The sequence below is a fragment of the Eleutherodactylus coqui genome, chromosome 2 (genome assembly GCF_035609145.1).
Source record: "Eleutherodactylus coqui strain aEleCoq1 chromosome 2, aEleCoq1.hap1, whole genome shotgun sequence".
Classification (NCBI taxonomy): Eukaryota; Metazoa; Chordata; class Amphibia; order Anura; family Eleutherodactylidae; genus Eleutherodactylus; species Eleutherodactylus coqui.
Window position 1 is genome coordinate 122,579,478 of NC_089838.1, and position 23,018 is coordinate 122,602,495.

Genomic DNA, 23,018 nt, shown 5'->3' on the forward strand with positions numbered 1-23,018 from the left:
ATGGTTGATTCAAAGTCTTGAGAAACCAATACACTTTTAAGTCTACATGTAAGGATGCTCATTAAAAGTCTCAAGGACTATGTATAATGAAGCCACATATCTCCAATGAAGAGATGCTCAGACACGCCATCCAATGGCAGGAAGGGGAGTAAGAGAGCCCCAATGTCAATCCTTAAAATTTAGCTAAGTTGAAACCACCTGATCTGATAACAGTACCTTTGCAGGGTTCGCTGTGGAAGTCATGATCTAACCAGTTGAATTGTGTAAGTCATAAAAGGCTAATCCACTGGATAGTGAGCGGTTTAGTTTTAATTGAGGTTTCAGTGCTGGAAGTGTGAGGAGATTGGTCATTTAACTTGACAGTGTCTGACCCTGAATGTGGATGGTATAAGTCGGCCACTATTACCTTAAAGAGGCCAATGGCTGAGCGCCAAACTACTGGGGGTTCTTCAACCAAGTGTCTGAGAAAGTTGGGTTTTGACTGTTTGGGCTTTAGTCACAAGTGTCGACTCAGCTGTTTTGTACAATTTTATGTCTGTAAGTTCTGATTTTTAGGTAGTCTTCCCCACTTTTCTGTTGCCCTGCTATTTGCAATTCCTTTTCCTGCAGGGGTCACATAGCCTAGAATTCTGCCAGTAGCTCACTGTCCTGCACTTCCTTACCCGAACTTTCCATACCGCATTACACAGCCTGCGATCCAATCAGAGGGGGGGGGGGGGCAGTATCTAAATATCTGCCCCTCTGCTCTCCCAAGACAATTCAGGCAATTCTGGCCAGATGGTGAATAAACCTAATATAATGTGTGTACAAACACAGACATATGCACACACACAGGAGAGACAGAGATTGTAGAGATCGTTATTACAGTGTCTGCAGATTTGTGAGCCTGTGGCTTCTGAGTGCTTCTGTGAAGATAACTCCTCTCCCTGTTGCGAAGGAAACATTCTTGTGTCCTTTTTACTACAGAAGCTCTTAACGACAGACAGTGGATTGCAGAGAAACTGGAAGGGAGACCCCTATGGGCAGTCACTTCAAATGGGATTTAAATAGTAAAGCAACAACCTTTTTAATGCGAGTATGTTACGGAAATGATGAGACTAACACAAACTACTGTAGTAGATTAGCATAAGTAGTCTGAAAACTTAGTACTCCGTTAAGTCTTAGGTCAGTGACGCCACTGCCATAGTCATTAAAGGGGCTCAGTAACTGGCACTTTTGTCTTGCAGCGCTGGGGTCTTCTTAGGTTTAGATATTACTTGCACAAAGGCAGGGATTTTGTAAGATTATGGTTATCATGCCAAACAGATGATAATGATCATCATTTTCATAAGTAAATTGAAACAGTACTTAACTGAAACAAAAACAGCTGTATAGGAGGCTCATAATCAGGTGAGGAACAGCCAAGATGCAATATAGTTCAACTGCATCAGCAGGGTCTTTCGAAGGCAAAGATTTAAAAGCCGATTGGTGCTTCAAAATGTGCTTTTCTTTGGAAGAAGCACAAAGAAATGGGCAACATTGAGGACCATGTACGCAGTTGGTTAAGACACATCATGCTTACTTCCCTTTGAAATCGGAAGATGTCCAGCAATGCCATCAGTTCAGAACTGGCAGAAACTAGTGTGACCCAGGTACACCCATCTACTGTTAAGAAAAGTATCATCAGAAGTGGTCTTCATGAAAGAATTGCTTCCAAAAAGCCATACCTTTGACATAGAAACAATGCAAAGTGACTCAACTATGCACGAAAACATAGGAACTGGGGTACAGAAAAAATGGCAGCAGGTGCTCTGGACGGATGAGTCAAAATTTGAAATATTTGTCTGTAGCAGAAGGCAGTTTGTTTGCTCCAGGTACAATAATGAGTGTGAAGCATGACGAAGGTTCCTGGCAAGTTTGGGCCATTTCAGCAAATGGAGTTAGGGATTTGGTCAGGATTCATAGTGTCCTAAATGCTGAGAAATACAGAGAAATACTAATCAATCATATAATACCACCAGGGTGGCATCTGATTGGCTCCAAATTTATTCTGCAGCAGGACAACGACCCCAAGCACACAGCCGAAGTCATTAAAGGGGTTGTCCCGCGCCGAAACGTTTTTTTTTTTTTTCAATAGCCCCCCCGTTCGGCGCGAGACAAACCCGATGCAGGGATAAAAAAAAACGGATAGTACTTACCCGAATCTCCGCGCTCCGGTGACTTCTTACTTACCTTGCGAAGATGGCCGCCGGGATCTTCACCCACGGTGGACCGCAGGTCTTCTGTGCGTTCCATTGCCGATTCCAGCCTCCTGATTGGCTGGAATTGGCACACGTGACGGGGCGGAGCTACGAGGAGCAGCTCTCCAGCACGAGCGCCCCATTCAACACAGAGAAGACCGGACTGCGCAAGCGCGTCTAATCGGGAGATTAGATGCTGAAAATTAGACGGCACCATGGAGACGGGGACGCTAGCAACGGAACAGGTAAGTGAATAACTTCTGTATGGCTCATAATTAATGCACCATGTATATTACAAAGTGCATTAATATGGCCATACAGAAGTGTATATCCCCACTTGCTTTCACGGGACAACCCCTTTAACTATTATCTTCAGCATAAAGAACAAGGAGTCCTGACGTCATTGAGTCTGTCTGGGATAACATGAAGAGATAGGAGGATGCAAGCCTGCATCCACAGAAGATCTGATGTTTGGAACAACCTTCCTGCTGAGTTCCTGCTTAGAAGAATTGATGCTGTTTTGAAGGCAAAGGGTGGTCACACCAAATATTGATTTGATTTAGATTCCTTTTTGCTAAGTCATTTTGGAATTTACAAAAATTAACCATTAACACTTTGAAAGTATCCTTAATTTGCAGACTTTTTTCCATACCTGCCTAAAACGTTTGCACAGTACTGTACATAGTTCAAGCAAAAGAGCAGCACTCCATAGTAATTGAAATAAATACCAATATGCTAGCAAAACAAAGCCCTGTTCTCAGGTTCAAGCAAATAAGCCAAAAGATCTGCAACACTACCAAGGTATTCCAGAAATTGTAGTTTATCCACAATCTATCCCTCAATTAAAAAATGTAGTATTGGTAACCTGCATTAGGACAAGCCCTTTAGACCAGGCCTTTGGTTGTTTGTCAGACGACATAATGGTGTGATTTTGACCTTTCTATACTACTGTAGTGATTAGCATTGACACTTGTGTTTCCCATGGCTGGGAGCAAGGTGGAACTTCACACCTCATTAAGTGTTTTTGGTATGGGGCAACTCAGTGTGATAGCAGTGGTACTTTAAAGACTTTTGAATGGTCTTAAGCAGTCTGTATTAAGGGTGAGTTTAGGCCTACTGTACTTGTGATCTGTTAATTAAGTGTCAATAGTCTTTGGGCAAACAAAAGACTTTCTAATTGTTCTGATTAAGACCTGTGAAGTGATAGTCTCTGGTGCTCGCTTTAATGGTCCCTTTTTATGTCACACACACTGTCCAAATTACACAAAAAGTAAGCAAAAGAAGGATACACAGGAAATAATCTTAAAGGGGTTGTCCCGCGGCAGCAAGTGGGTCTATACACTTCTGCATGGCCATAATAATGCACTTTGTAATGTACATTGTGCATTAATTATGAGCCATGCAGAAGTTATAAAAAGTTTTATACTTACCTGTTCCGTTGCTGGCGTCCTCGTCTCCATGGTGCCGACTAATTTTCGCCCTCCGATGGCCAAATTAGCCGCGCTTGCGCAGTCCGGGTCTTCTGCAGTCTTCTATGGGGCTCCGTGTAGCTCCGTGTAGCTCCGCCCCGTCACGTGCCGATTCCAGCCAATCAGGAGGCTGGAATCGGCAGTGGACCGCACAGAAGAGCTGCGGTCCACGGAGGAAGAGGCCATCTTCAGCGGTGAGTAGAGAAGTCACCGGAGCGCGGGGATTCAGGTAAGCGCTCCGGTGAGCTTTCTTTACCTCCCTGCATCGGGGTTGTCTCGCGCCGAACGGGGGGGGGGGTTGAAAAAAAAAAAAACCCGTTTCGGCGCGGGACAACCCCTTTAAGGCTCCTTCATACGAGCGTAGTTGTAGATACACTCGTGATAGCGTGAAGGGAGCTCTATCGTGGGCTATCGTGCGCATATCTGAGCATTCTACTTGTACTTTTCTATGCGGTCAGGCCCATCACGCAGATGGGGCGCACATTTGCGCGCCCCATAGACTAATATGTTGCCTTGGGTCTGCAAGTAAGAACAAAAATAGAGCGTTTTGTGTGAGTGATTTTGCAGGTGCAAAAACGCATGCAAAATTGCCCTTCTACAGAAACCCTTAGAATTTTTTGGCTTTTTTTGCACATACATATCATTACACCCATAGTAATTGCTTTGGAAATTTGTAGTGACATGCAGAATTTTTAACTATTACAATGTGCAAAAAGAAAGAAAAAGACTGCTCACACACACTGACAACTGCAAGATGTTTCAGTTACCGGAATCCCATATTCCGTAGTACCCCTAGGGCTACACAGCGATTTTGGCCACAACGGAGGTTGTGCGACCAAACTGCGGTATATTGCAGCGCCATTGAACTCAATGGAGTCACAGTGCAAGTTGCATAGCGCTGTGACTCCATTGACTTCAGTGCAATGTTGCTGCATTATACAGTCGTTTTGGTCGCTCGACCCCTTTTGCGACCAAAATCGTCATGTAGCCTGAGCCTTATAGTACCCTGTAGATTAAAATCAAATATGGCTGCTGCATGTAGAGATTGCAAGGAGAAGGGGATCAAGGAGCTGTCTAACAAGAATGTATACACTTATTCCCATTCTCCCATCTGTTCTGTGAACCCAGGAGGGCATATTCTGTGAGACCTTATGGGATGTGCACTTGCTACACAACTTTCTCCTCCCTGCATAGAAGCAAACCTGGTATATGTTAGGGCAAAAACACAAAAGCTTATGTGCAACTACTGTTGCTGCTACAGAGCGTAGTTGTTCATAAACCGGGTTGTTTTTCGGGCAGTTCAAACTCCACTCCATAGCATGCGAGTTTGAAAAAAACTGTTGGAAGATAGGTCCTGCCCTATCTTTCTTGCATGTAGTATTAACAGGTGAGAATACCGCTACTGAAATGAAACCATTGAAGTCAATGTTTTCATACCATTATGCAGCCGTGATTATCACAGCCGCATAACGGGACTAAATCATGCCCATCTGAGGAAACCCATAGAAAATTGTATCTCATCCTAATTCTACCCCATTGGGTATTGACAACATTCAATATAGATTTCTTTAGGTGAGACAGTTCATATCCAATGATTCCTACATTATCATCCATGTTCATTTGGCTAAGCACATGTATTAATATATAACAGCGGCCAAACTTCTCCAGTGATTCTAGTTTAAAACGTTCCAACTTATTGCATCTTTGCCAAAAACAGATATCCAAAGCTTTCCAACTATTCCATTAAAGCGTTAATTATGCAGCATAAATGACACACTACATTTTTTTCAGCGAGTCAGTACGGTCACAACGATGCTAAAATTCTTATATCTTTTTTAGGTTTTTCCACTTTTCCACAATAAAAACCCTTTTTTTGGAAATTATTATTTTTTTCTAAATACTTTTTTTTTACATTTTTATTTTTTGTACTTTATTTTGCTCTTCTTTTTACACCGTCTGTGTCCCTCTGAGGGACTTTTACTACAGCACTAATGATTGCTACGATAAGGCATGGCAGGACTTCTCTCCTGCCATGCCTTATCGTTTACTATAGCGATCTTAGGCAATGGCAATACAGGACGCCGGTATCTGGCATCCTGTTGCCATAGCAACCAGCCGAGCTTTCGCGATGTTATCGCGAGAGCCGAATGAAGTCACAGAGGGAGCGCGCTACCTCTGTGAACCCTTTCCCAGCCGCGATCTACTTAGATCGCGGCAGGGAAGGGGGTTAACGGGGGGTGGGCGCATCTTCAATGCCCCCCACTGTCGCAGCGGGAGGCCGGCTACTAGTGACAGCCGGCTCCCACTGCGGGATAGCGCAAGATCTGCTATGATCTTGCGCTATCCCCATGACGTAAGGGTACTTCATTTTGCGGGAAGTACCCCACTCCCATGACGTACCCTTACGTCATGGGGCAGGAAGGAGTTAAAAACAGCAGAATGTGTTGTGAGCAATCTAATGTTTTCGAGCAGTTTTCATGTGTAACGAGAAATAAATTGTTTTCTACTTTAATATTCATATCACACTAATTTCTCCCATTGTTCACTTTTTGACTGCTTAGTAAACTATGTAAATGTTGTAGTTCTAAACCTCGGGAATAAAATCCCACTGTCTCTTACATTGTTCTCAGTTTGGAAAAGTTTCTGCAGCAGTATGGCTATGAGATACAATATAATGACATCTGACCTGTATTTCATCACTTCTTCTCTAATTGGGTGAGCCCATTTCACACAGGTGTAAGATCCCTGTGATACTGTTTGTCTGAGTCATTACTCCCATAGTCAGGCCAGGATTTATGGACATAATGTGGATGCAAACAGGAATGACCCAAAAAACTCCCACGCTCGGTCCATGTACTCTATGCCTCACTGCTGTGCTTCAGGAAAACTTCCTAGAAGAGAACATAATAGTTGTATTAGTATCTATAAATGACAATAAAAAAACGGTTTACAGGCAAACATGAACTCTAATCCTAGAAAGGCATCTAGGTAATGCCCCCCTTCCATAAAAAAACTAAAATGTTAGGCTAATAGGTTAGATGGTTCACTGGTTAGAACGGTTCCCTTATTAGACCAGGGCCTGAAATTGAATTCATGGTAACATCTACTCTACATGGACACTTTATTACAGATTTCCATCTAGTAGTGTGTTGGACCTGCTTTGGAGGACCTAGAGTGTATCATGAAATGTTCCCTACACCTTTACTCCAACTCCACCAGCCTGAATTGTTGACACCTGACAGGAATGGTTCATTGATTCATGCTGCTTGTGCCAAATTCTGACCTTACCATTAGCACTATGCAACACAAATCCAGATTAATCTACCCAGGCAATGTTTCTCCACTGCTCAGTGATCCATTTTTGGGCTATTTTGCCAACTAGAGTCTTACCTTTCTGTTTTTCTGCAATGGCACTCACACTGGTTGTCTGCTGTTACAGCCCATCCATGCTAAGAAACAAAGAGTTGTACATTTGGACTTGTTAGTTGAATCCCCAATGCCCCCTTTTGGCCACAAGTTGTTTATGACATGGTTGCATGGGAAAACTCCATAAGGTTGTCAGCTTTCGATATACTGGTTGGGACTAGTCTACACTGATGACCAGGCCTCATTTGAAGTTACTTAGATTGTATGAGTTTGACATTCTTATGTGGATTATAACTGAAACTGATCCATGGAAAACTTGCTCACTTGATTTCATGTTGAACGCCAAGGTTACAAAGTGACCCATAAGGGAAGCTTCAATTGAGAAAGGGCAGTTGTTTCTAATAAAATGACCAATCAAGTTTGTAAGTACCTCCCATTCTGAAGTGGATTTCTTTCAGGTACTCTTGTTTTTGCCAATACTCCAAAAATATACTGTAGGTCAATTGGCTTCCTATCAAATGAGCCCATGAGTTGAGGTGCATGATGACTACTTCTGTACAATCTTGTGCAATATGTTGGTGCTATGCAGAGGCGTAACTTGAAGCTCCTGGGCCCCAATGCAAAACCTGTAACAGGGCCCCCAACTATAATGCTTTATTCATTGTACTGGGCTCCCTATATGGAGAAGAGAGGCCTTATGGTCCCCCTAAGGTTCCTGGGCCCGGGTACAACCGCATCCCCTGCATCCCCTATAGTTACGCCCCTGGTGCTATGATAGTTAGGCTAGATCACTATATATCTTTAAAAAATATAAAGTGATGTAATGAAAAGTCAGCACTCTGCTTTTTTGCATTTATTCCATGCTGTTGCAGTATAAATTTTTCTTTTTAACAGTGAAATGCACTCTCATTTGACACAGTTGTATTGTGACTGCATTTAAATGCTATGGAGACCTTTTGAGGTGTAAATCTTTTTTTTCCCCTTAAATGCATGTATTTTGGGCAGGCAATCATTTTTTCAATAGGGTTTAATTATAAATTTTGCACTGTTTGTCTTCTGCAGCTTATACATATCATTATATATAGACACTGCAGTCTAAAGCCCCATTTATACACACAGAAAAGTGCTCGGTTTTGTGCGATCATTTTGCATTAGCTACTAATGGGCTAATCAGCCTATTAGTAGCTAACTAGCTTCATGTGCATGTATTTAGAGAACAGCGTGTGGTCTGTTCTCTAAGTACATCGCTATTGTTCTCCAGTGGGGCAGCAGCTGTTAAAGAATGTTATAAGCGCTACCCGCAGAGAACTCAGCGTGCGGTCCCTCTTATCAGGGACGATGGATTTCAAGCTGAGCTGAACTCAGCAATGGACGAAAAGTGCACGATGGGCACACATTTACACACGATTATTGCTCAAAAATCGGCTTTTGAGCAAATTTTGAGCGATAATCGTTGTGTGTAAAAGGGCCTTAAGTGTCATTACGAGATCTGTCAGTAAAGCTGGAATGCCGGCTTAGTTTTTCATATGCGCTCTCCTCTTTTGAACATTCTTATTCGCTAATCTTTGACCACAAGAAATAAGCTGATAACAAGTGCAGGAAAGGAGAGATAAAGGCTCTATCTATTAAGATTAAAGGTCCTTTTACATGGTCTCTTAAGTGGGTGCAAACTTTTATAAGTACGATTATTTGCCTGACAATTCGGTTATGTAAAAGAACAAATGATCAGCGGACAAGCGAGCAAACACTTCTTTGCCTGAATATGTCATTTAGGTGAGCATAAAAAATGCTCACTGGTCGTCTGCACCGATCAATGACTGCTGTATGGGGATGAACGATCATGTTAACGATTGGTTGTCAACATATAGTAGATAATCTGCCCGTATACACGGAGGGAACAAGTGCTGACTTACATGCTCATTTTCAGTTAGTCATCATTAGCACAGGCAAATTATCTTCCTATGTAAAAGGATCCTAAGACTGCACTTTCTATATACAGTGATATGTAGAAACTGCAGAAGATGAAACTGCAACATTTTTTACTAAACTTTAATTTCATCCTGTTGCAAAAACCAATCACATTTACTAATAAATGTGTCAAATCTGAGTTTTTTCACTTTCTGCCTTTATACTTTTCCAGTACCCAGTGCTGTATCTGATTTAAATGCAAAAGAAGTGGAAGCCAACTTTATAACCGTTAGCTGGAGAAGACCACAGCAACCAAATGGCATCATTACTCAATACCGGGTTAGAGCATTTGTAAAAGAATCAGGAATGCCCATTGAAAACCGAATTCTCACAGGAAAATATAAGGTACTGTTTTTTTTTAACTATTCTTTGACAAATATGTTAATCTTTTTGCAATGAACAATTAGTAATCACTTATTGCTCTGAGTGTTTTCACGCTTGGTCTACACTGCAAGTCTTCTGTACGATGGTTTACACCTACTTGATATCAATCAACACCTAAAAGGGGTCTTTTATTCAGGATGGAATTAGTCTGTGCAGACGTCTGCATCACAGTATTATCCCTATAGGGCTTGAATTCCGCACTTGTTGTCTCAGAACTTAGCTCTGCCCCCGCCTGCCTCCTCCCATTGAAAATAGTGCCGAGGGGCGTAGAGGGGGCGGGAGCTCAGTGCACTGCTCCCGCCTCTTCCAGCCTCCTCCCCCTGCCGAGAGGGACGCTGTATATCGGCCAATGTGAATACCCGTCCGATATACGGTCATCTGAATAAGCCCTTATATTGTGCATACCCACGCGTACATATGTGCATATTTGTTCATCCCCGATAGACCTCTATGGGCCTCTCTGCTGCACAAATGCACACAACATAGAGAAGGACCTATTTTTTTTTTTTTGCAACCTTCAGCTACCAAAAATTATTTTTTGCTGTGTCTTTTTCCATGACATATAGGGCTATTTTTTATGTTTTTTTTCTCTGACTTTTTCCCCTCATTTTTTAGTTTTATTGGGGGTAAAAAGTAAAAAAAAATATTTTTTTTAAAAAATTGTAGGTTTTTGTTTTTAATTAGTATATTTACGCTAAAATAAAGTATGGGAATGGGTTTCTCACTTTGCCATGGTGACGGTTTTGGTTGGCGTCGGCTTTGAGTCATTTTCATTTTTACACATATATTTTTATTTTATTCTGTAGTTGTTTTTTCTTATTTTTGTAAATGTTTTTTAACCATCTATGCCCCCCATGACGTCATATAAGACTTCTGTGTTCATTCACATTGTATTTCTTTTTTTTATTTGACACTTTTCCCCTGTAGCTGGGGCATCCATAGTCACTAACAGAGCTGATAAGGGTCTACTAGGACCCTGCAGCTCTGCTATGACAGGCACACCTGGCGGTCACATGATCGCCCGCAAAGTGAAAATTCTACTTCCATTTTTTAGTGCATAGCACCCATTGAACGCTATGTAGCCATGAAAAGAGTGGTCAGAAGCTGTTAAACGCTTCTCCTTTGGGTTCCCAGCTGTGACTGACAACTGAGAACCCAACCTGCTTCTGCTTGCTTACAGGAGCAAAGGCTTTAATCCCACACTATATTTCCACTATCAGCAGGGATTAAGGGCCAGGACCAAGTGCCATATATTTACCACACTTGATCTTTAAGGCGTTGGTAAAACGCCGCAATTTTGATCGCATTGTTTTACCGTAATTTTTATTAGCATTTTCGAACGCAGTAACTGTGTTCATAAAATCGCAGAGGTGAAAAAAAATGCTCAAAGACATAACTCACAGAAAATGGAGCCAGATACAGGATATATACGCAGGAAAGGCTCAATTGCCATTTAACCTGGTAGCATGCAGCAAGCCAGATTGCAATATAGAGGAGCTCCTGTAGTATATATCCTGTATCTGGCTTCATTTTCAGTATCTGTGTTCAATAGCGTTTTTTAAAGTGCCCCATCATTCTGATGGATGATGAGGTGCGTTAAAAAAGTGCAAAAACACGCAAAAATAGAGCAGACGTTGCTAGAAAATTGCAGTGTTCGAGCACAAGTATGCGAGCCCCATTGAAATCAATGCAAGTGTTGTACCGCGATTAGTGCAGCTTTCAAAGCATTGCGGTAAAAAGCTCATGTGTGAGAGTAGCCTAAGGGGTTAATGAAAACCACCTCACATCTCGAGATAAATCGCAGATTGGCGAGCCCAATATTGTGCCGATATCACGCTGGATCGTGTGTAGGAAGCCTAATATAGACCTGTAAGGCCTCATTCACACGAACGTTCTATTCCGGCTATCTTGACCCAATAAAGCGTCAGCTGAAAATCGCGACCATCTGAAGCATGGGATTCCACTGCATTCGTTTAGATGGGTGATTTTCCAGTGTGTAAAATCGCCTGGCCGTAAAATTTAGCACATGCACTGCGGATTCTGGCTGGCCGCGTTTGCACACAACTGGAAAAGATGGGTGTTGTCTTATCTTTTTGCCACAATCAGCTGGCATCTCCCATAGAAGCCTATGGGAGCTGCCAGCAAGAGGAGGAACTGTAGCAGCGGCTTGCCATCCCTTTGCCCGGCAGCTCACATAGGCTTCTATTACCGCGATCAGCCGGGAAAGAGAGGGGGAGGGAAGTGGAAAGGAGATTAACAAGTCAGTGGTATATGCCGTTGTTGTAGGATGCATGATGACGCGGCAATGATAGATGGAACCGGAGGCAGCCAGGCACATGACATTTCCACATAGTTATCAGCATGTTTTGCAATTTCTCTTGTCTGCCTGCATCCATCATCTGTGCCTGTAGGCATTACTTGTTCCCTAGGAGCAGCATCCTTTCAGGTAGTATGCATCACACGTCATAGAAGTCACTTCTGTATCCAGAGGTCGCCACACACTAAAGCTGGTTCAATTCCTGCATCTCATTACTCAAATCCGTATTACCGCTCTACGTCATGTGCCTCGCTGCACCAGTAGACTTCCTGGGTCCTAAGCACATCATGTAATTACACATCAATGTAACCACTTTACATAACATCATACTGTAACCATATAATATTACTACCACATAGCCTTTAACCCTTTCCAATCCACTGTCTGACGTCTGAAGACATTATGATTTAAGGCTGTACAGCTCCGATGTTGGAAGACATCCGTCAGGGTTCTCTTACTGTATATTGCCAGCCTCTCTGCTGTCGGAGCCTATCCAACATGTCACCTCATGCAGTACTGGCTTTAGCCAGCATATAGCGCCATTGTATAACGACAGAAAAAGAGTAAGCCCCTAGGAAAATCAGGATACAAATTGGATTGAAAAGGGTTAACCCTTTACGCTAGGCCTTGCTTTTACCTTTTAACATTACGCAGTCCCAGGGACTCAAAATCCCGGTTGTTGCTTGATCCGCTCTTCATCTGTTCCATGTCTGACACGCACACCACTCAAAGCATCCATGGGGTATGTTCAGCACCGCCGCCATGGTATTAGGCAATGCAGGGAGGTAGAATACCTCTCCTTCTGCATGCTGTGGGCCAGTTTACCCCAGAAATATGGCTGCTTCCCCATCAAGTGTTGCTCTTTGTCCCCTAGTCTCTTTGCGGGTCCTACTGCAATGACTGCCACCACGTTACATCAGGCTGCTGCTGCGTTCTCCTAGGTCTGCAGCTGTTGTGCTGCCCACACTGAGCTGTGACGCAGCTCCCTTCCTTTATATAGTAGGTGGCTGGGGGGCTGAAGCACTAGCTGCGTCAGTGCTGCATCCTTGGAGGGGGTGGAACACCTCTTTAAGCCACAAAATAGAGCATATTGCTTTTTTTTTTCCACGTGCAAAATGCGTGCGCAAAAGTGAGAGTGAGAATGAACACATTAGAAGCAATGGATTCTATCCTTGTGCATTGCAGGCACAGATTTTGTGCGTACCAGGATGCTCGTTTGAGTAAACCCTAAGGGTGGCCTCACATGAGGTGAAGTGCATATATGCCTGCTATCGTATATGCACTGCTTATTACGCCCAAAATGGCCCCATTTTACTGTACTTTATTGTGTTGCCGAGGCCGCTCATATCAGCGCGGTTGGAGTAGGCCGGACTGCCTACTTAGTTAGCAGGGCAGACTGCTTGCAAGCAGGTTAGCTGACTCAGGAGACAGGTCAGCTGAGTCGCTAGGCTCAAGTGTTTTCGATTAAGCCCCTGAAATCACGCAATTCACTGTGTGATCTCGGACAGACCGCAGCCTTACATGCGCAAATGTGCAGAAAAATAGAGCATGTCATGTGTTTTTCAGTCTGCCACTTTTTATCTAATTGTTATACATTTTGCACTTGATTCCACCATTTATGAGCAATGGCTGCCCATTTCCTCCCTTGGAAGTGGTCGGGTGTGAACAAGTCAGCTACTGTATGTTTGCTCTTGTCTCGGTGATTGATGTACGAGTCCACTTGCAGCTGCACTAACTGCGACTTAACGGAAAATCCAGCATTTCAGCTGTAGCTTTTTTTAGCGGGTTATTCATGGGGCCCCTAATAAATCCATTCATGGCTGCTGTGAAGATTTTCAGGCTTGTCTGTTCATGGGCTAAATGAAGGATCTGCTGCAGCAATTATGACAGACCTCATGGTTGTTTTGTGCCATAGCTTGTTAAGTGGCAGTCCTTATGAAAATAGCATATATGGCGGCATGATCTTCATTGCTAGCCAAAACTAAACACGGATTAGTGAGCCGATCTATTTTTATGTAGTTTCTCAAGCAAAGGTGTGAGGCTCATTTGTGATATCCTGGTAAAATAATTGTTATTAGAAGAATTAGAATTAAAGGGACATTCGGGTAAAATCTGTTGCCTTTATAATATGATCATTAAGGAATCTTCAGAGCCCCCTAATGAATCATTTTTGAGGTGTACTCATTGCTAAGAATATGCAGCCAGAAGTTGCAAAAGTAAGGACTACATGAATGTAGAATAGAAGGGATGCTGCTTTCTGTTCATACATACTAGCAGCACCTGAGGGTTGCAACGCAGTGTTGATTAAGGGGTAAATATGGTTTCTTTAAAGGCTGCCTTCACACAGGCACTCCACGTGGTGCAGACAAGTTCCACGATGAGTTCGCAACATTCTTCTAAAATGCTGCGGAGTCGGAATCTGCAGCATATCTATCTATGCTGCAGAATCACGCTGCAGAATAAGTCAGCTCATGTAAAAGCACTCTAAGGGCTCTTTCCCACAAGCTCATATACGGCGATGGCGGTTTTATGTTTTCACGCCTACTCCGTATAAGGGCCTGAAAGGGCTGTTTTTTTCACGATCACAGCCAGTGTTTTCTTGTCCATTCACACGACTGCAAGCATCGTTTTTAGCGGAAAAATATGCCGCAATCCGGAAAACACTCACTTTGCTAAAATCCTTGGGATGCCTTCCAGTGTCTACATAGAGGACCTGTAAGCTTTTCGCAGAATTGGACGCTGCAAAAATGCCTCCCCCTCCCTTTTGTTACCCTGCTCTCATAGGAGTCTATAGGACCCGCCGGTGTATATTGGCCAAAACATAGTTCCAGAACTATGTTTTGGCTGAGCGTATATGCGGCGGCCGCGTTTATGTTCTTCTTTTCGCGCTGCCAGCGTATTTGCCCATGTGAATGACTGCATTAGAAAACAATGCTTCACATAGGTACCGTAAATATGCACCCGGGCGTGAAAACTCGCTGTATAAGCGCTCGTGGGAATAAAACCTAAGGGTTGTGTTACACAAGCTTATTTTTACGGGTTTATACATGTGGAAAAATCCCACTTACAAAACGCAGAGAATAGAACCCATTGATTTTTACGGGTTCATTCTCGTTTCTTCTTTTTGCACGCGTGGTTCTTGTGGGCACAAAAAAATAGGTCCTGCTCTATGTTGTGTGTATTTGTGCATCAAAGAGGCCCATAGAGGTCTATGGGAGGTGCAAAGATGTACATGCGCGGGTATGTACAAAATGCTGCACAAACCTACGCCTATCAGCACCTCCCTTTGCCGGCTGATCACAGCAATAGAAGCTCCTATAAAAGCCTATGGAAGTTGCTAGCAAAGGGAGGGGGAGAGAGTTTAGTCCCTCCCCCAGCCCCCTCCTCTTGCCGGCAGCTCCGATATGCTTCTATGGGAGCTGCTGACTGATTACGGCCAAAAATAGGGCAAGACCTATATTTTCTGGCTACGCGTAAAAGCGACCGGACGGAATCCGCAGCATATCTGCTATCTTTTCCAGACGATCGATTTTACATGCTGGAAAATGGTCCATCTGAACAAATGCATTGGAATCCAGTGCTTCAGATTGTCGGGATTTTTGGCCGACTTTTTATTGCAGCAAACTACCCTCAATCTGAAGCAAGTCAATGCTTTGTTGAGGATTTCACTGCTTATTTCACTGTTTGCAATTAGAAAGGTTAAATCTGCTGCAAATCTGCACCAAAATCCATGGAAAAAGCTTAACCATTTAGTTCAAATTTTGCCACTGCACATAAATTTAGGGTGTATGGATCGGTACTGGTGCATTTTGTCTCCACCGGAGCTGTGGATGGAGACAAGGGTGTGTGCTGGTGGAGTAAAACTGAATGATTGGCTACCTGGATGCCGGGTGAAGACTGCGGATGACAGCTTGCATGGTCCGGGGAAATTGAGAGTGGTCCCGGCTTCAGCGTTGACGTGGACGGGAGGATTGCAGGGCTGGCATCAGCGTCTGTGGTGGACAGGAGGAGACATTGGACGCCAGTGGGGAAAGTGACAGCGGCCGACAGCAGGGTAGCCTAAATGCTTCCATGTGAGAGCAGGGCCGCGTTTAGCACAGGACCAGGATGGGCACAGGGATTCTCCAGAACTTAGGAGCCGATAATTTTACACGCGTGGGTGGAGTGACAGCGGAGTGCTGGGGGAAGATTGACAGCTGGCCCACAAGAGGATGTGGGAGGACTGCGGCAGGAGCGTTACAGAGGCACTAGGAGCGCAGATGGAAGGCCAGAGGGGAGCCCCTTCCCTGTAAGTCAACCCACGCAATCCAGGTCTACATCTGTTCTTCTGGTAGAGACAAGATACACCAGTACCATATGGATCTTATAGAGGGGGAATTCTAAGCTGGCACATAGAGCTGCTAAGTAACTAAGAATTAGGTTGACTTGTTTCATGTTGCCCACTTTTCCCCACAATAACAGCTCATCACATGACTTGGGGTTTTAGGTTAGAAACTACTGCTTGTTTGGCTGGCTTCATAAATGGGTTGTATTTGTGAGACAACTAGTTTAATCATTGTATAATTAAATGTTAAGTAACTTTCTAATATGCTTTGGGGCATCTTTCCTAAAACAGACATTGCAAATGCCAGTCTTAGTGCAGTGACACTGAAGTAAGATGCAACATACTTAGTAGGAGGCACATTCTCATAATAAATGTGTCGCATCTTCGACTGTCCATGTGTGAAGGACTCAAATCTACACCAGCTATGAGCAATATACTCCAGTGCACTATTCAGTACGACAGGCATATGAAGCGCCGGTCTTAATAAATGTGTCTCAATGTTTTTGCATGGACTACCAACCAGAATGGGACTAATCCTGACATATTTAATGTATGCACATTGGTATGGTAAGGCTTTGTTTACATAAAACCGTAAAACCCCTTTAAGAACTTCTGTTCATTTAACCTGGTACAAGAGCTTATAGGTTTGTTATAAACATACTGCTGAAATTCAATCCCTGACATGGTATATGGATATGTAAAGAAATGGTTCCCAAGGTCACAGTTTGGATCTAATTTCAGTAGATTACAAGCTCACAGCAGTTTTCGTGCCGAGTTAAAAAAAAGAATTTAAGCCGTTAACTCCCTATAATGAAATTATGGGCAGTAAGATCATTTTTACATGGCTGTAATCTGGCTGCATTTTAGCAACCAGATGTAAGACTTGGACATGCTGAGGTTCTACTGAACCAAACCTAGGTGACCGTAGGACCTTTCATTAGAATCATGGCGGCTTGAGCACCAAATTATCTTCTGAGTTGTCTGTGATCACAGTAGTCATCCTTAGAACAGTAATTATTTCTTTGCCCTAAAGTTGGCACACTGGCACTTGCTATACATAGAATATTTCACCAACATACAATATTGGGCAAATGTTTTAGGCAGACGTGGAACAAATACTGCAAATTAACAATGCTTTCAAAAATAGGAATGTTTATGGAAATTACCAAAATCCAAAGTGACTGAACAAAGAAGACATCTAAATCAAATCAAAATTTGATGTGACCGCCCTTTGTCTTCAAAACAGCATAAATTCTTCTAGGTACACTCACGGGCAGTTTTTGAAGGAACTAAGCAGGAGGGTTGTTCCAAACATGTTAGAGAACTAACCACAGATCTTCTGAGGATGTAGGTTTGCTAAAATACTTCTGTCTCTTCATGTAATCCAAGACTGACTCAATGATGAGATCAGGGCCCTGTGGGGCAATAACATCACTTCCAGGACTCCTTGTTCTTCTTCACACTGAAGATAGTTCATAATAACATTGGCTGTATGTTTGGAATTGTTATCCTGCTAAAATAAATTTGGAGCCAGTCAGATGCCTCCCTGATGATATTGCATGATGGATAAGTATTGAGGACACCATTAATCCTGACCAAATCTCCAACTCCATTTGCTGAAATGCAGCGCCAGTAACCTCCACCATGCTTCACTGCTGCCTGCAGGCACTCATTATTGTTCAGCTCTCCAGCCCTTCAGTGATTCTCTGCCTGGGAGAGACAGATGCAGTATAACTACCTTGCATGTGTGATTACTAGAGATGAGCGAGCACCAAAATGCTCGGGTGCTCGTTACTCTGGACGAAATTATCGCGATGCTCGAGGGTTCGTTTCGAGTAACGAACCCCATTGAAGTCAATGGGCGACCGGAGCATTTTTGTATTTCGCCGATGCTCGCTAAGGTTTTCATGTGTGAAAATCTGGGCAATTCAAGAAAGTGATGGGAACGACACAGAAACGGATAGGGCAGGTGAGGGGCTACATGTTGGGCTGCATCTCAAGTTCACAGGTCCCACTATTAAGCCACAATACCGGCAAGAGTGGGCCCCCCCCCCCTCCCAACAACTTTTACTTCTGAAAAGCCCTCATTAGCAATGCACACCTTAGCTAAGCACCACACTACCTACAACAAAGCACAATCACTGCCTGCATGACACTCCGCTGACACTTCTCCTGGGTTACATGCTGCCCAACCCCCCCCCCCCCCCCCGCACGACCCAGTGTCCACAGCGCACACCAAACTGTCCCTGCCCAGCCTTCAGCTGCCCTCATGCCACACCACCCTCATGTCTATGTATAAGTGCGTCTGCCACAGGAAAAGCAGGCACACACTGCAGAGGGTTGGCATGGCTAGGCAGCGACCCCCCCATAAAAGGGGCGGGCTGATAGTCCACAATGCTGTACAGAAGCAATGAGAAATCCAATCCTGTGCCACCTCCATCTGGAGCTGCACACGTGGGCATAGCAATGGGGAACCTATGTGCCACACACTATTCATTCTGTCAAGGTGTCTGCACGCCCCAGTCAGACCGCGGTTTTTTATAAATAGTCACAGGCAGGTACAACTCCGCAATAGGAATTCCGTGTGCACCCACAGCATGGGTGGCTCCCTGGAACCCACCGGCGGTACATAGAAATATCCCATTGCATTGCCCAACACAGCTGAGGTAGTAATGTCGTGCTTAATGCAGGTGGGCTTCGGCCCACACTGCATGCCCCAGTCAGACTGGGGTTCTTTTCAAGTGTACAGATGTAGTAAAAACTCCGTGTGCACCTACAGCATGGGTGGCTCCCTGGAACCCACCGGCGGTACATAGAAATATCCCATTGCATTGCCCAACACAGCTGATGTAGTAATGTCGTGCTTAATGCAGGTGGGCTTCGGCCCACACTGCATGCCCCAGTCAGACTGGGGTTCTTTTCAAGTGTACAGATGTAGTAAAAACTCCGTGTGCACCTACAGCATGGGTGGGTGCCAGGAAACCACCGGCGGTACATAGAAATATCCCATTGCATTGCCCAACACAGCTGAGGTAGTAATGTCGTGCTTAATGCAGGTGGGCTTCGGCCCACACTGCATGCCCCAGTCAGACTGGGGTTCTTTTCAAGTGTACAGATGTAGTAAAAACTCCGTGTGCACCTACAGCATGGGTGGCTCCCTGGAACCCACCGGCGGTACATAGAAATATCCCATTGCATTGCCCAACACAGCTGATGTAGTAATGTCGTGCTTAATGCAGGTGGGCTTCGGCCCACACTGCATGCCCCAGTCAGACTGGGGTTCTTTTCAAGTGTACAGATGTAGTAAAAACTCCGTGTGCACCTACAGCATGGGTGGGTGCCAGGAAGCCACCGGCGGTACATAGAAATATCCCATTGCATTGCCCAACACAGCTGAGGTAGTAATGTCGTGCTTAATGCAGGTGGGCTTCGGCCCACACTGCATGCCCCAGTCAGACTGGGGTTCTTTTCAAGTGTACAGATGTAGTAAAAACTCCGTGTGCACCTACAGCATGGGTGGCTCCCTGGAACCCACCGGCGGTACATAGAAATATCCCATTGCATTGCCCAACACAGCTGAGGTAGTAATGTCGTGCTTAATGCAGGTGGGCTAAAAATTTATTTGATTACACTGTAGGCGAGGGCCCACAAAAATTGCTGTATCAACAGTACTAATGTACCTGAAAAAAATTGGCCATGGCCAACCAAGAGGGCAGGTGAAACCCATTAATCGCTTTGGTTAATGTGGCTTAAGTGGTAACTAGGCCTGGAGGCAGCCCAGTTTAACGAAAAATTGGTTCAAGTTAAAGTTCCAACGCTTTTCAGAGCATTGAAACATCTAAAAATTGTTTAGAAAAATTATGAGTGAGCCTTGTGGCCCTAAGAAAAATTGCCCGTTCAGCGTGATTACGTGAGGTTTCAGGAGGAGGAGCAGGAGGAGGAGGAGGAATATTAGACACAGATTGATGAAGCAGAAATGTCCCCGTTTTGGATGGTGAGAGAGAACGTAGCTTCCATCCGCGGGTGCAGCCTACGTATTGCTTACGTATCGCTGCTGTCCGCTGGTGGAGAAGAGAAGTCTGGGGAAATCCAGGCTTTGTTCATCTTGATGAGTGTTAGCCTCTCGGCACTGTCGGTTGACAGGCGGGTACGCTTATCTGTGATGATTCCCCCAGCCGCACTAAACACCCTCTCCGACAAGACGCTAGCCGCAGGACAAGCAAGCACCTCCAGGGCATACAGTGCTAGTTCAGGCCACGTGTCCAGCTTCGACACCCAGTAGTCGTAGGGGGCAGAGGCGTCACCGAGGATGGTCGTGCGATCGGCTACGTACTCCCTCACCATCCTTTTACAGTGCTCCGGCCGACAGCCTTGACTGGGGAGCGGTGACACAGTTTTGCTGGGAAGCCATAAAGCTGGCCAGGCCCTTAAAGACTGTTGCACTGTCTGGGCTGTACATGCTGCTCGATCTACGCACCTCCCCTGCTACATGGCCCTCAGAACTGCGCCTTCTGCCACTAGCGCTGTCGGATGGGAATTTTACCATCAGCTTGTCCGCCAGGGTCCTGTGGTATAGCAACACTCTCGAAACCCTTTCCTCTTCGGGAATGAGACTGGGAAGGTTCTCCTTATAGCGTGGGTCGAGCAGTGTGTACACCCAGTAATCCGTAGTGGCCAGAATGCGTTGAATGCGAGGGTCACGAGAAAGGCATCCTAACATGAAGTCAGCCATGTGTGCCAGGGTACCTGTACGCAACACATGGCTGTCCGCACTAGGAAGATCACTTTCAGGATCCTCCTCCTCCTCCTCCTCCTCCTCCTCAGGCCATACACGCTGAAATGATGACAGGCAAGCAGCATGGGTACCGTCAGCAGTGGGCCAAGCTGTCTCTTCCCCCTCCTCCTCATCCTCCTCATCCTCCTCCTCTTCCTCCTGAACGCGCTGAGATATAGACAGGAGGGTGCTCTGACTATCCAGCGACATACTGTCTTCCCCCGGCTCTGTTTCCGAGCGCAAAGCGGCTGCCTTTATGATTTGCAGGGAACTTCTCAAGATGCATAGCAGAGGAATGGTGACGCTAATGATTGCAGCATCGCCGCTCACCACCTGGGTAGACTGATCAAAGTTTCGAAGGACCTGGCAGATGTCTGCCAGCCAGGCCCACTCTTCTGAAAAGAATTGAGGAGGCTGACTCCCACTGCGCTGCCCATGTTGGAGTTGGTATTCCACTATAGCTCTACGCTGCTCATAGAGCCTAGCCAACATGTGGAGCGTAGAGTTCCACCGTGTGGGCACGTCGCACAGCAGTCGGTGCACTGGCAGATTAAAGCGATGTTGCAGGGAGCGCAGGGTGGCAGCGTCCGTGTGGGACTTGCGGAAATGTGCGCAGAGCCGGCGCACCTTTACGAGCAGGTCTGACAAGCGTGGGTAGCTTTTCAGAAAGCGCTGAACCACCAAATTAAAGACGTGGGCCAGGCATGGCACGTGCGTGAGGCTGCCGAGCTGCAGAGCCGCCACCAGGTTACGGCCGTTGTCACACACGACCATGCCCGGTTGGAGGCTCAGCGGCGCAAGCCAACGGTCCGTCTGCTCTGTCAGACCCTGCAGCAATTCGTAGGCCGTGTGCCTCCTATCTCCTAAGCTGAGTAGTTTCAGCACGGCCTGCTGACGCTTGCCCACCGCTGTGCTGCCACGCCGCACGACACCGACTGCTGGCGACGTCCTGCTGCTGCTGACACATCTAGATTGCGAGACAGAGGTTGAGGAGGAGGAGGAGGAGGAGGGTGCTTTAGTGGAAGAAGCATACACCGCCGCAGATACCACCACCGAGCTGGGGCCCGCAATTCTGGGGGTGGGTAGGACGTGAGCGGTCCCAGGCTCTGACTCTGTCCCAGCCTCCACTAAATTCACCCAATGTGCCGTGAGGGAGATGTAGTGGCCCTGCCCGCCTGGCTTGTCCACGTGTCCGTAGTTAAGTGGACCTTGCCACTAACCGCATTGGTGAGGGCGCGTACAATGTTGCGGGAGACGTGGTCGTGCAGGGCTGGGACGGCACATCGGGAAAAGTAGTGGCGACTGGGAACTGAGTAGCGCGGGGCCGCCGCCGCCATCATAGCTTTGAAGGACTCCGTTTCCACAACCCTATACGGCAGCATCTCAAGGCTGATAAATTTGGCTATGTGGACGGTTAACGATTGAGCGCGCGGGTGCGTGGTGGCGTACTTGCGCTTGCGCTCCAACACTTGCGCTAGCGACGGCTGGACTGTGCGGTGCGAGACATTGGTGGATGGGGCCGAGGACAGCGGAGGTGAGGCTGTGGGTGCAGGCCATGAGACGGTTGTGCCTGTGTCCTGAGAGGGAGGTTGGATCTCAGTGGCAGGTTGGGGCACAGGGGGAGAGGCAGCGGTGCAAACCGGAGGCGGTGAACGGCCTTCGTCCCACCTTGTGGGGTGCTTGGCCATCATATGTCTGCGCATGCTGATGGTGGTGAGGCTGTTGGTGGTGGCTCCCCGGCTGATCTTGGCGCGACAAAGGTTGCACACCACTGTTCGTCGGTCGTCAGGCGTCTCTGTGAAAAACTGCCAGACCTTAGAGCACCTTGGCCTCTGCAGGGTGGCATGGCGCGAGGGTGTGCTTTGGGAAACAGTTGGTGGATTATTCGGTCTGGCCCTGCCTCTACCCCTGGCCACCGCACTGCCTCTTGCAACCTGCCCTGCTGATGCCCTTGCCTCCCCCTCTGAAGACCTGTCCTGAGTAGGCGTTGCACACCAGGTGGGGTCAGTCACCTCATCGTCCTGCTGCTCTTCCTCCGAATCCTCTGTGCGCTGCTCCCTTGGACTTACTGCCCTTACTACTACCTCACTGCAAGACAACTGTGTCTCATCGTCATCGTCCTCCTCACCCACAGAAAGTTCTTGAGACAGTTGGCGGAAGTCCCCAGCCTCTTCCCCCGGACCCCGGGAACTTTCGA

The 23,018-nt window shown here is 45.9% G+C and overlaps 1 protein-coding gene across 1 annotated transcript in view; it reads left to right on the forward strand.

Moving 5' to 3' along the window:
• The window catches only part of PTPRQ (protein tyrosine phosphatase receptor type Q), a 377,099-nt gene that overhangs the window by 157,263 nt on the left and 196,818 nt on the right, over nt 1-23,018 (forward strand). The window contains exon 26 of the mRNA XM_066589856.1: nt 9,195-9,367. Within this exon, the coding sequence (XP_066445953.1) occupies nt 9,195-9,367 (173 nt within the window). The remainder of the gene's footprint in view (nt 1-9,194; nt 9,368-23,018) is intronic.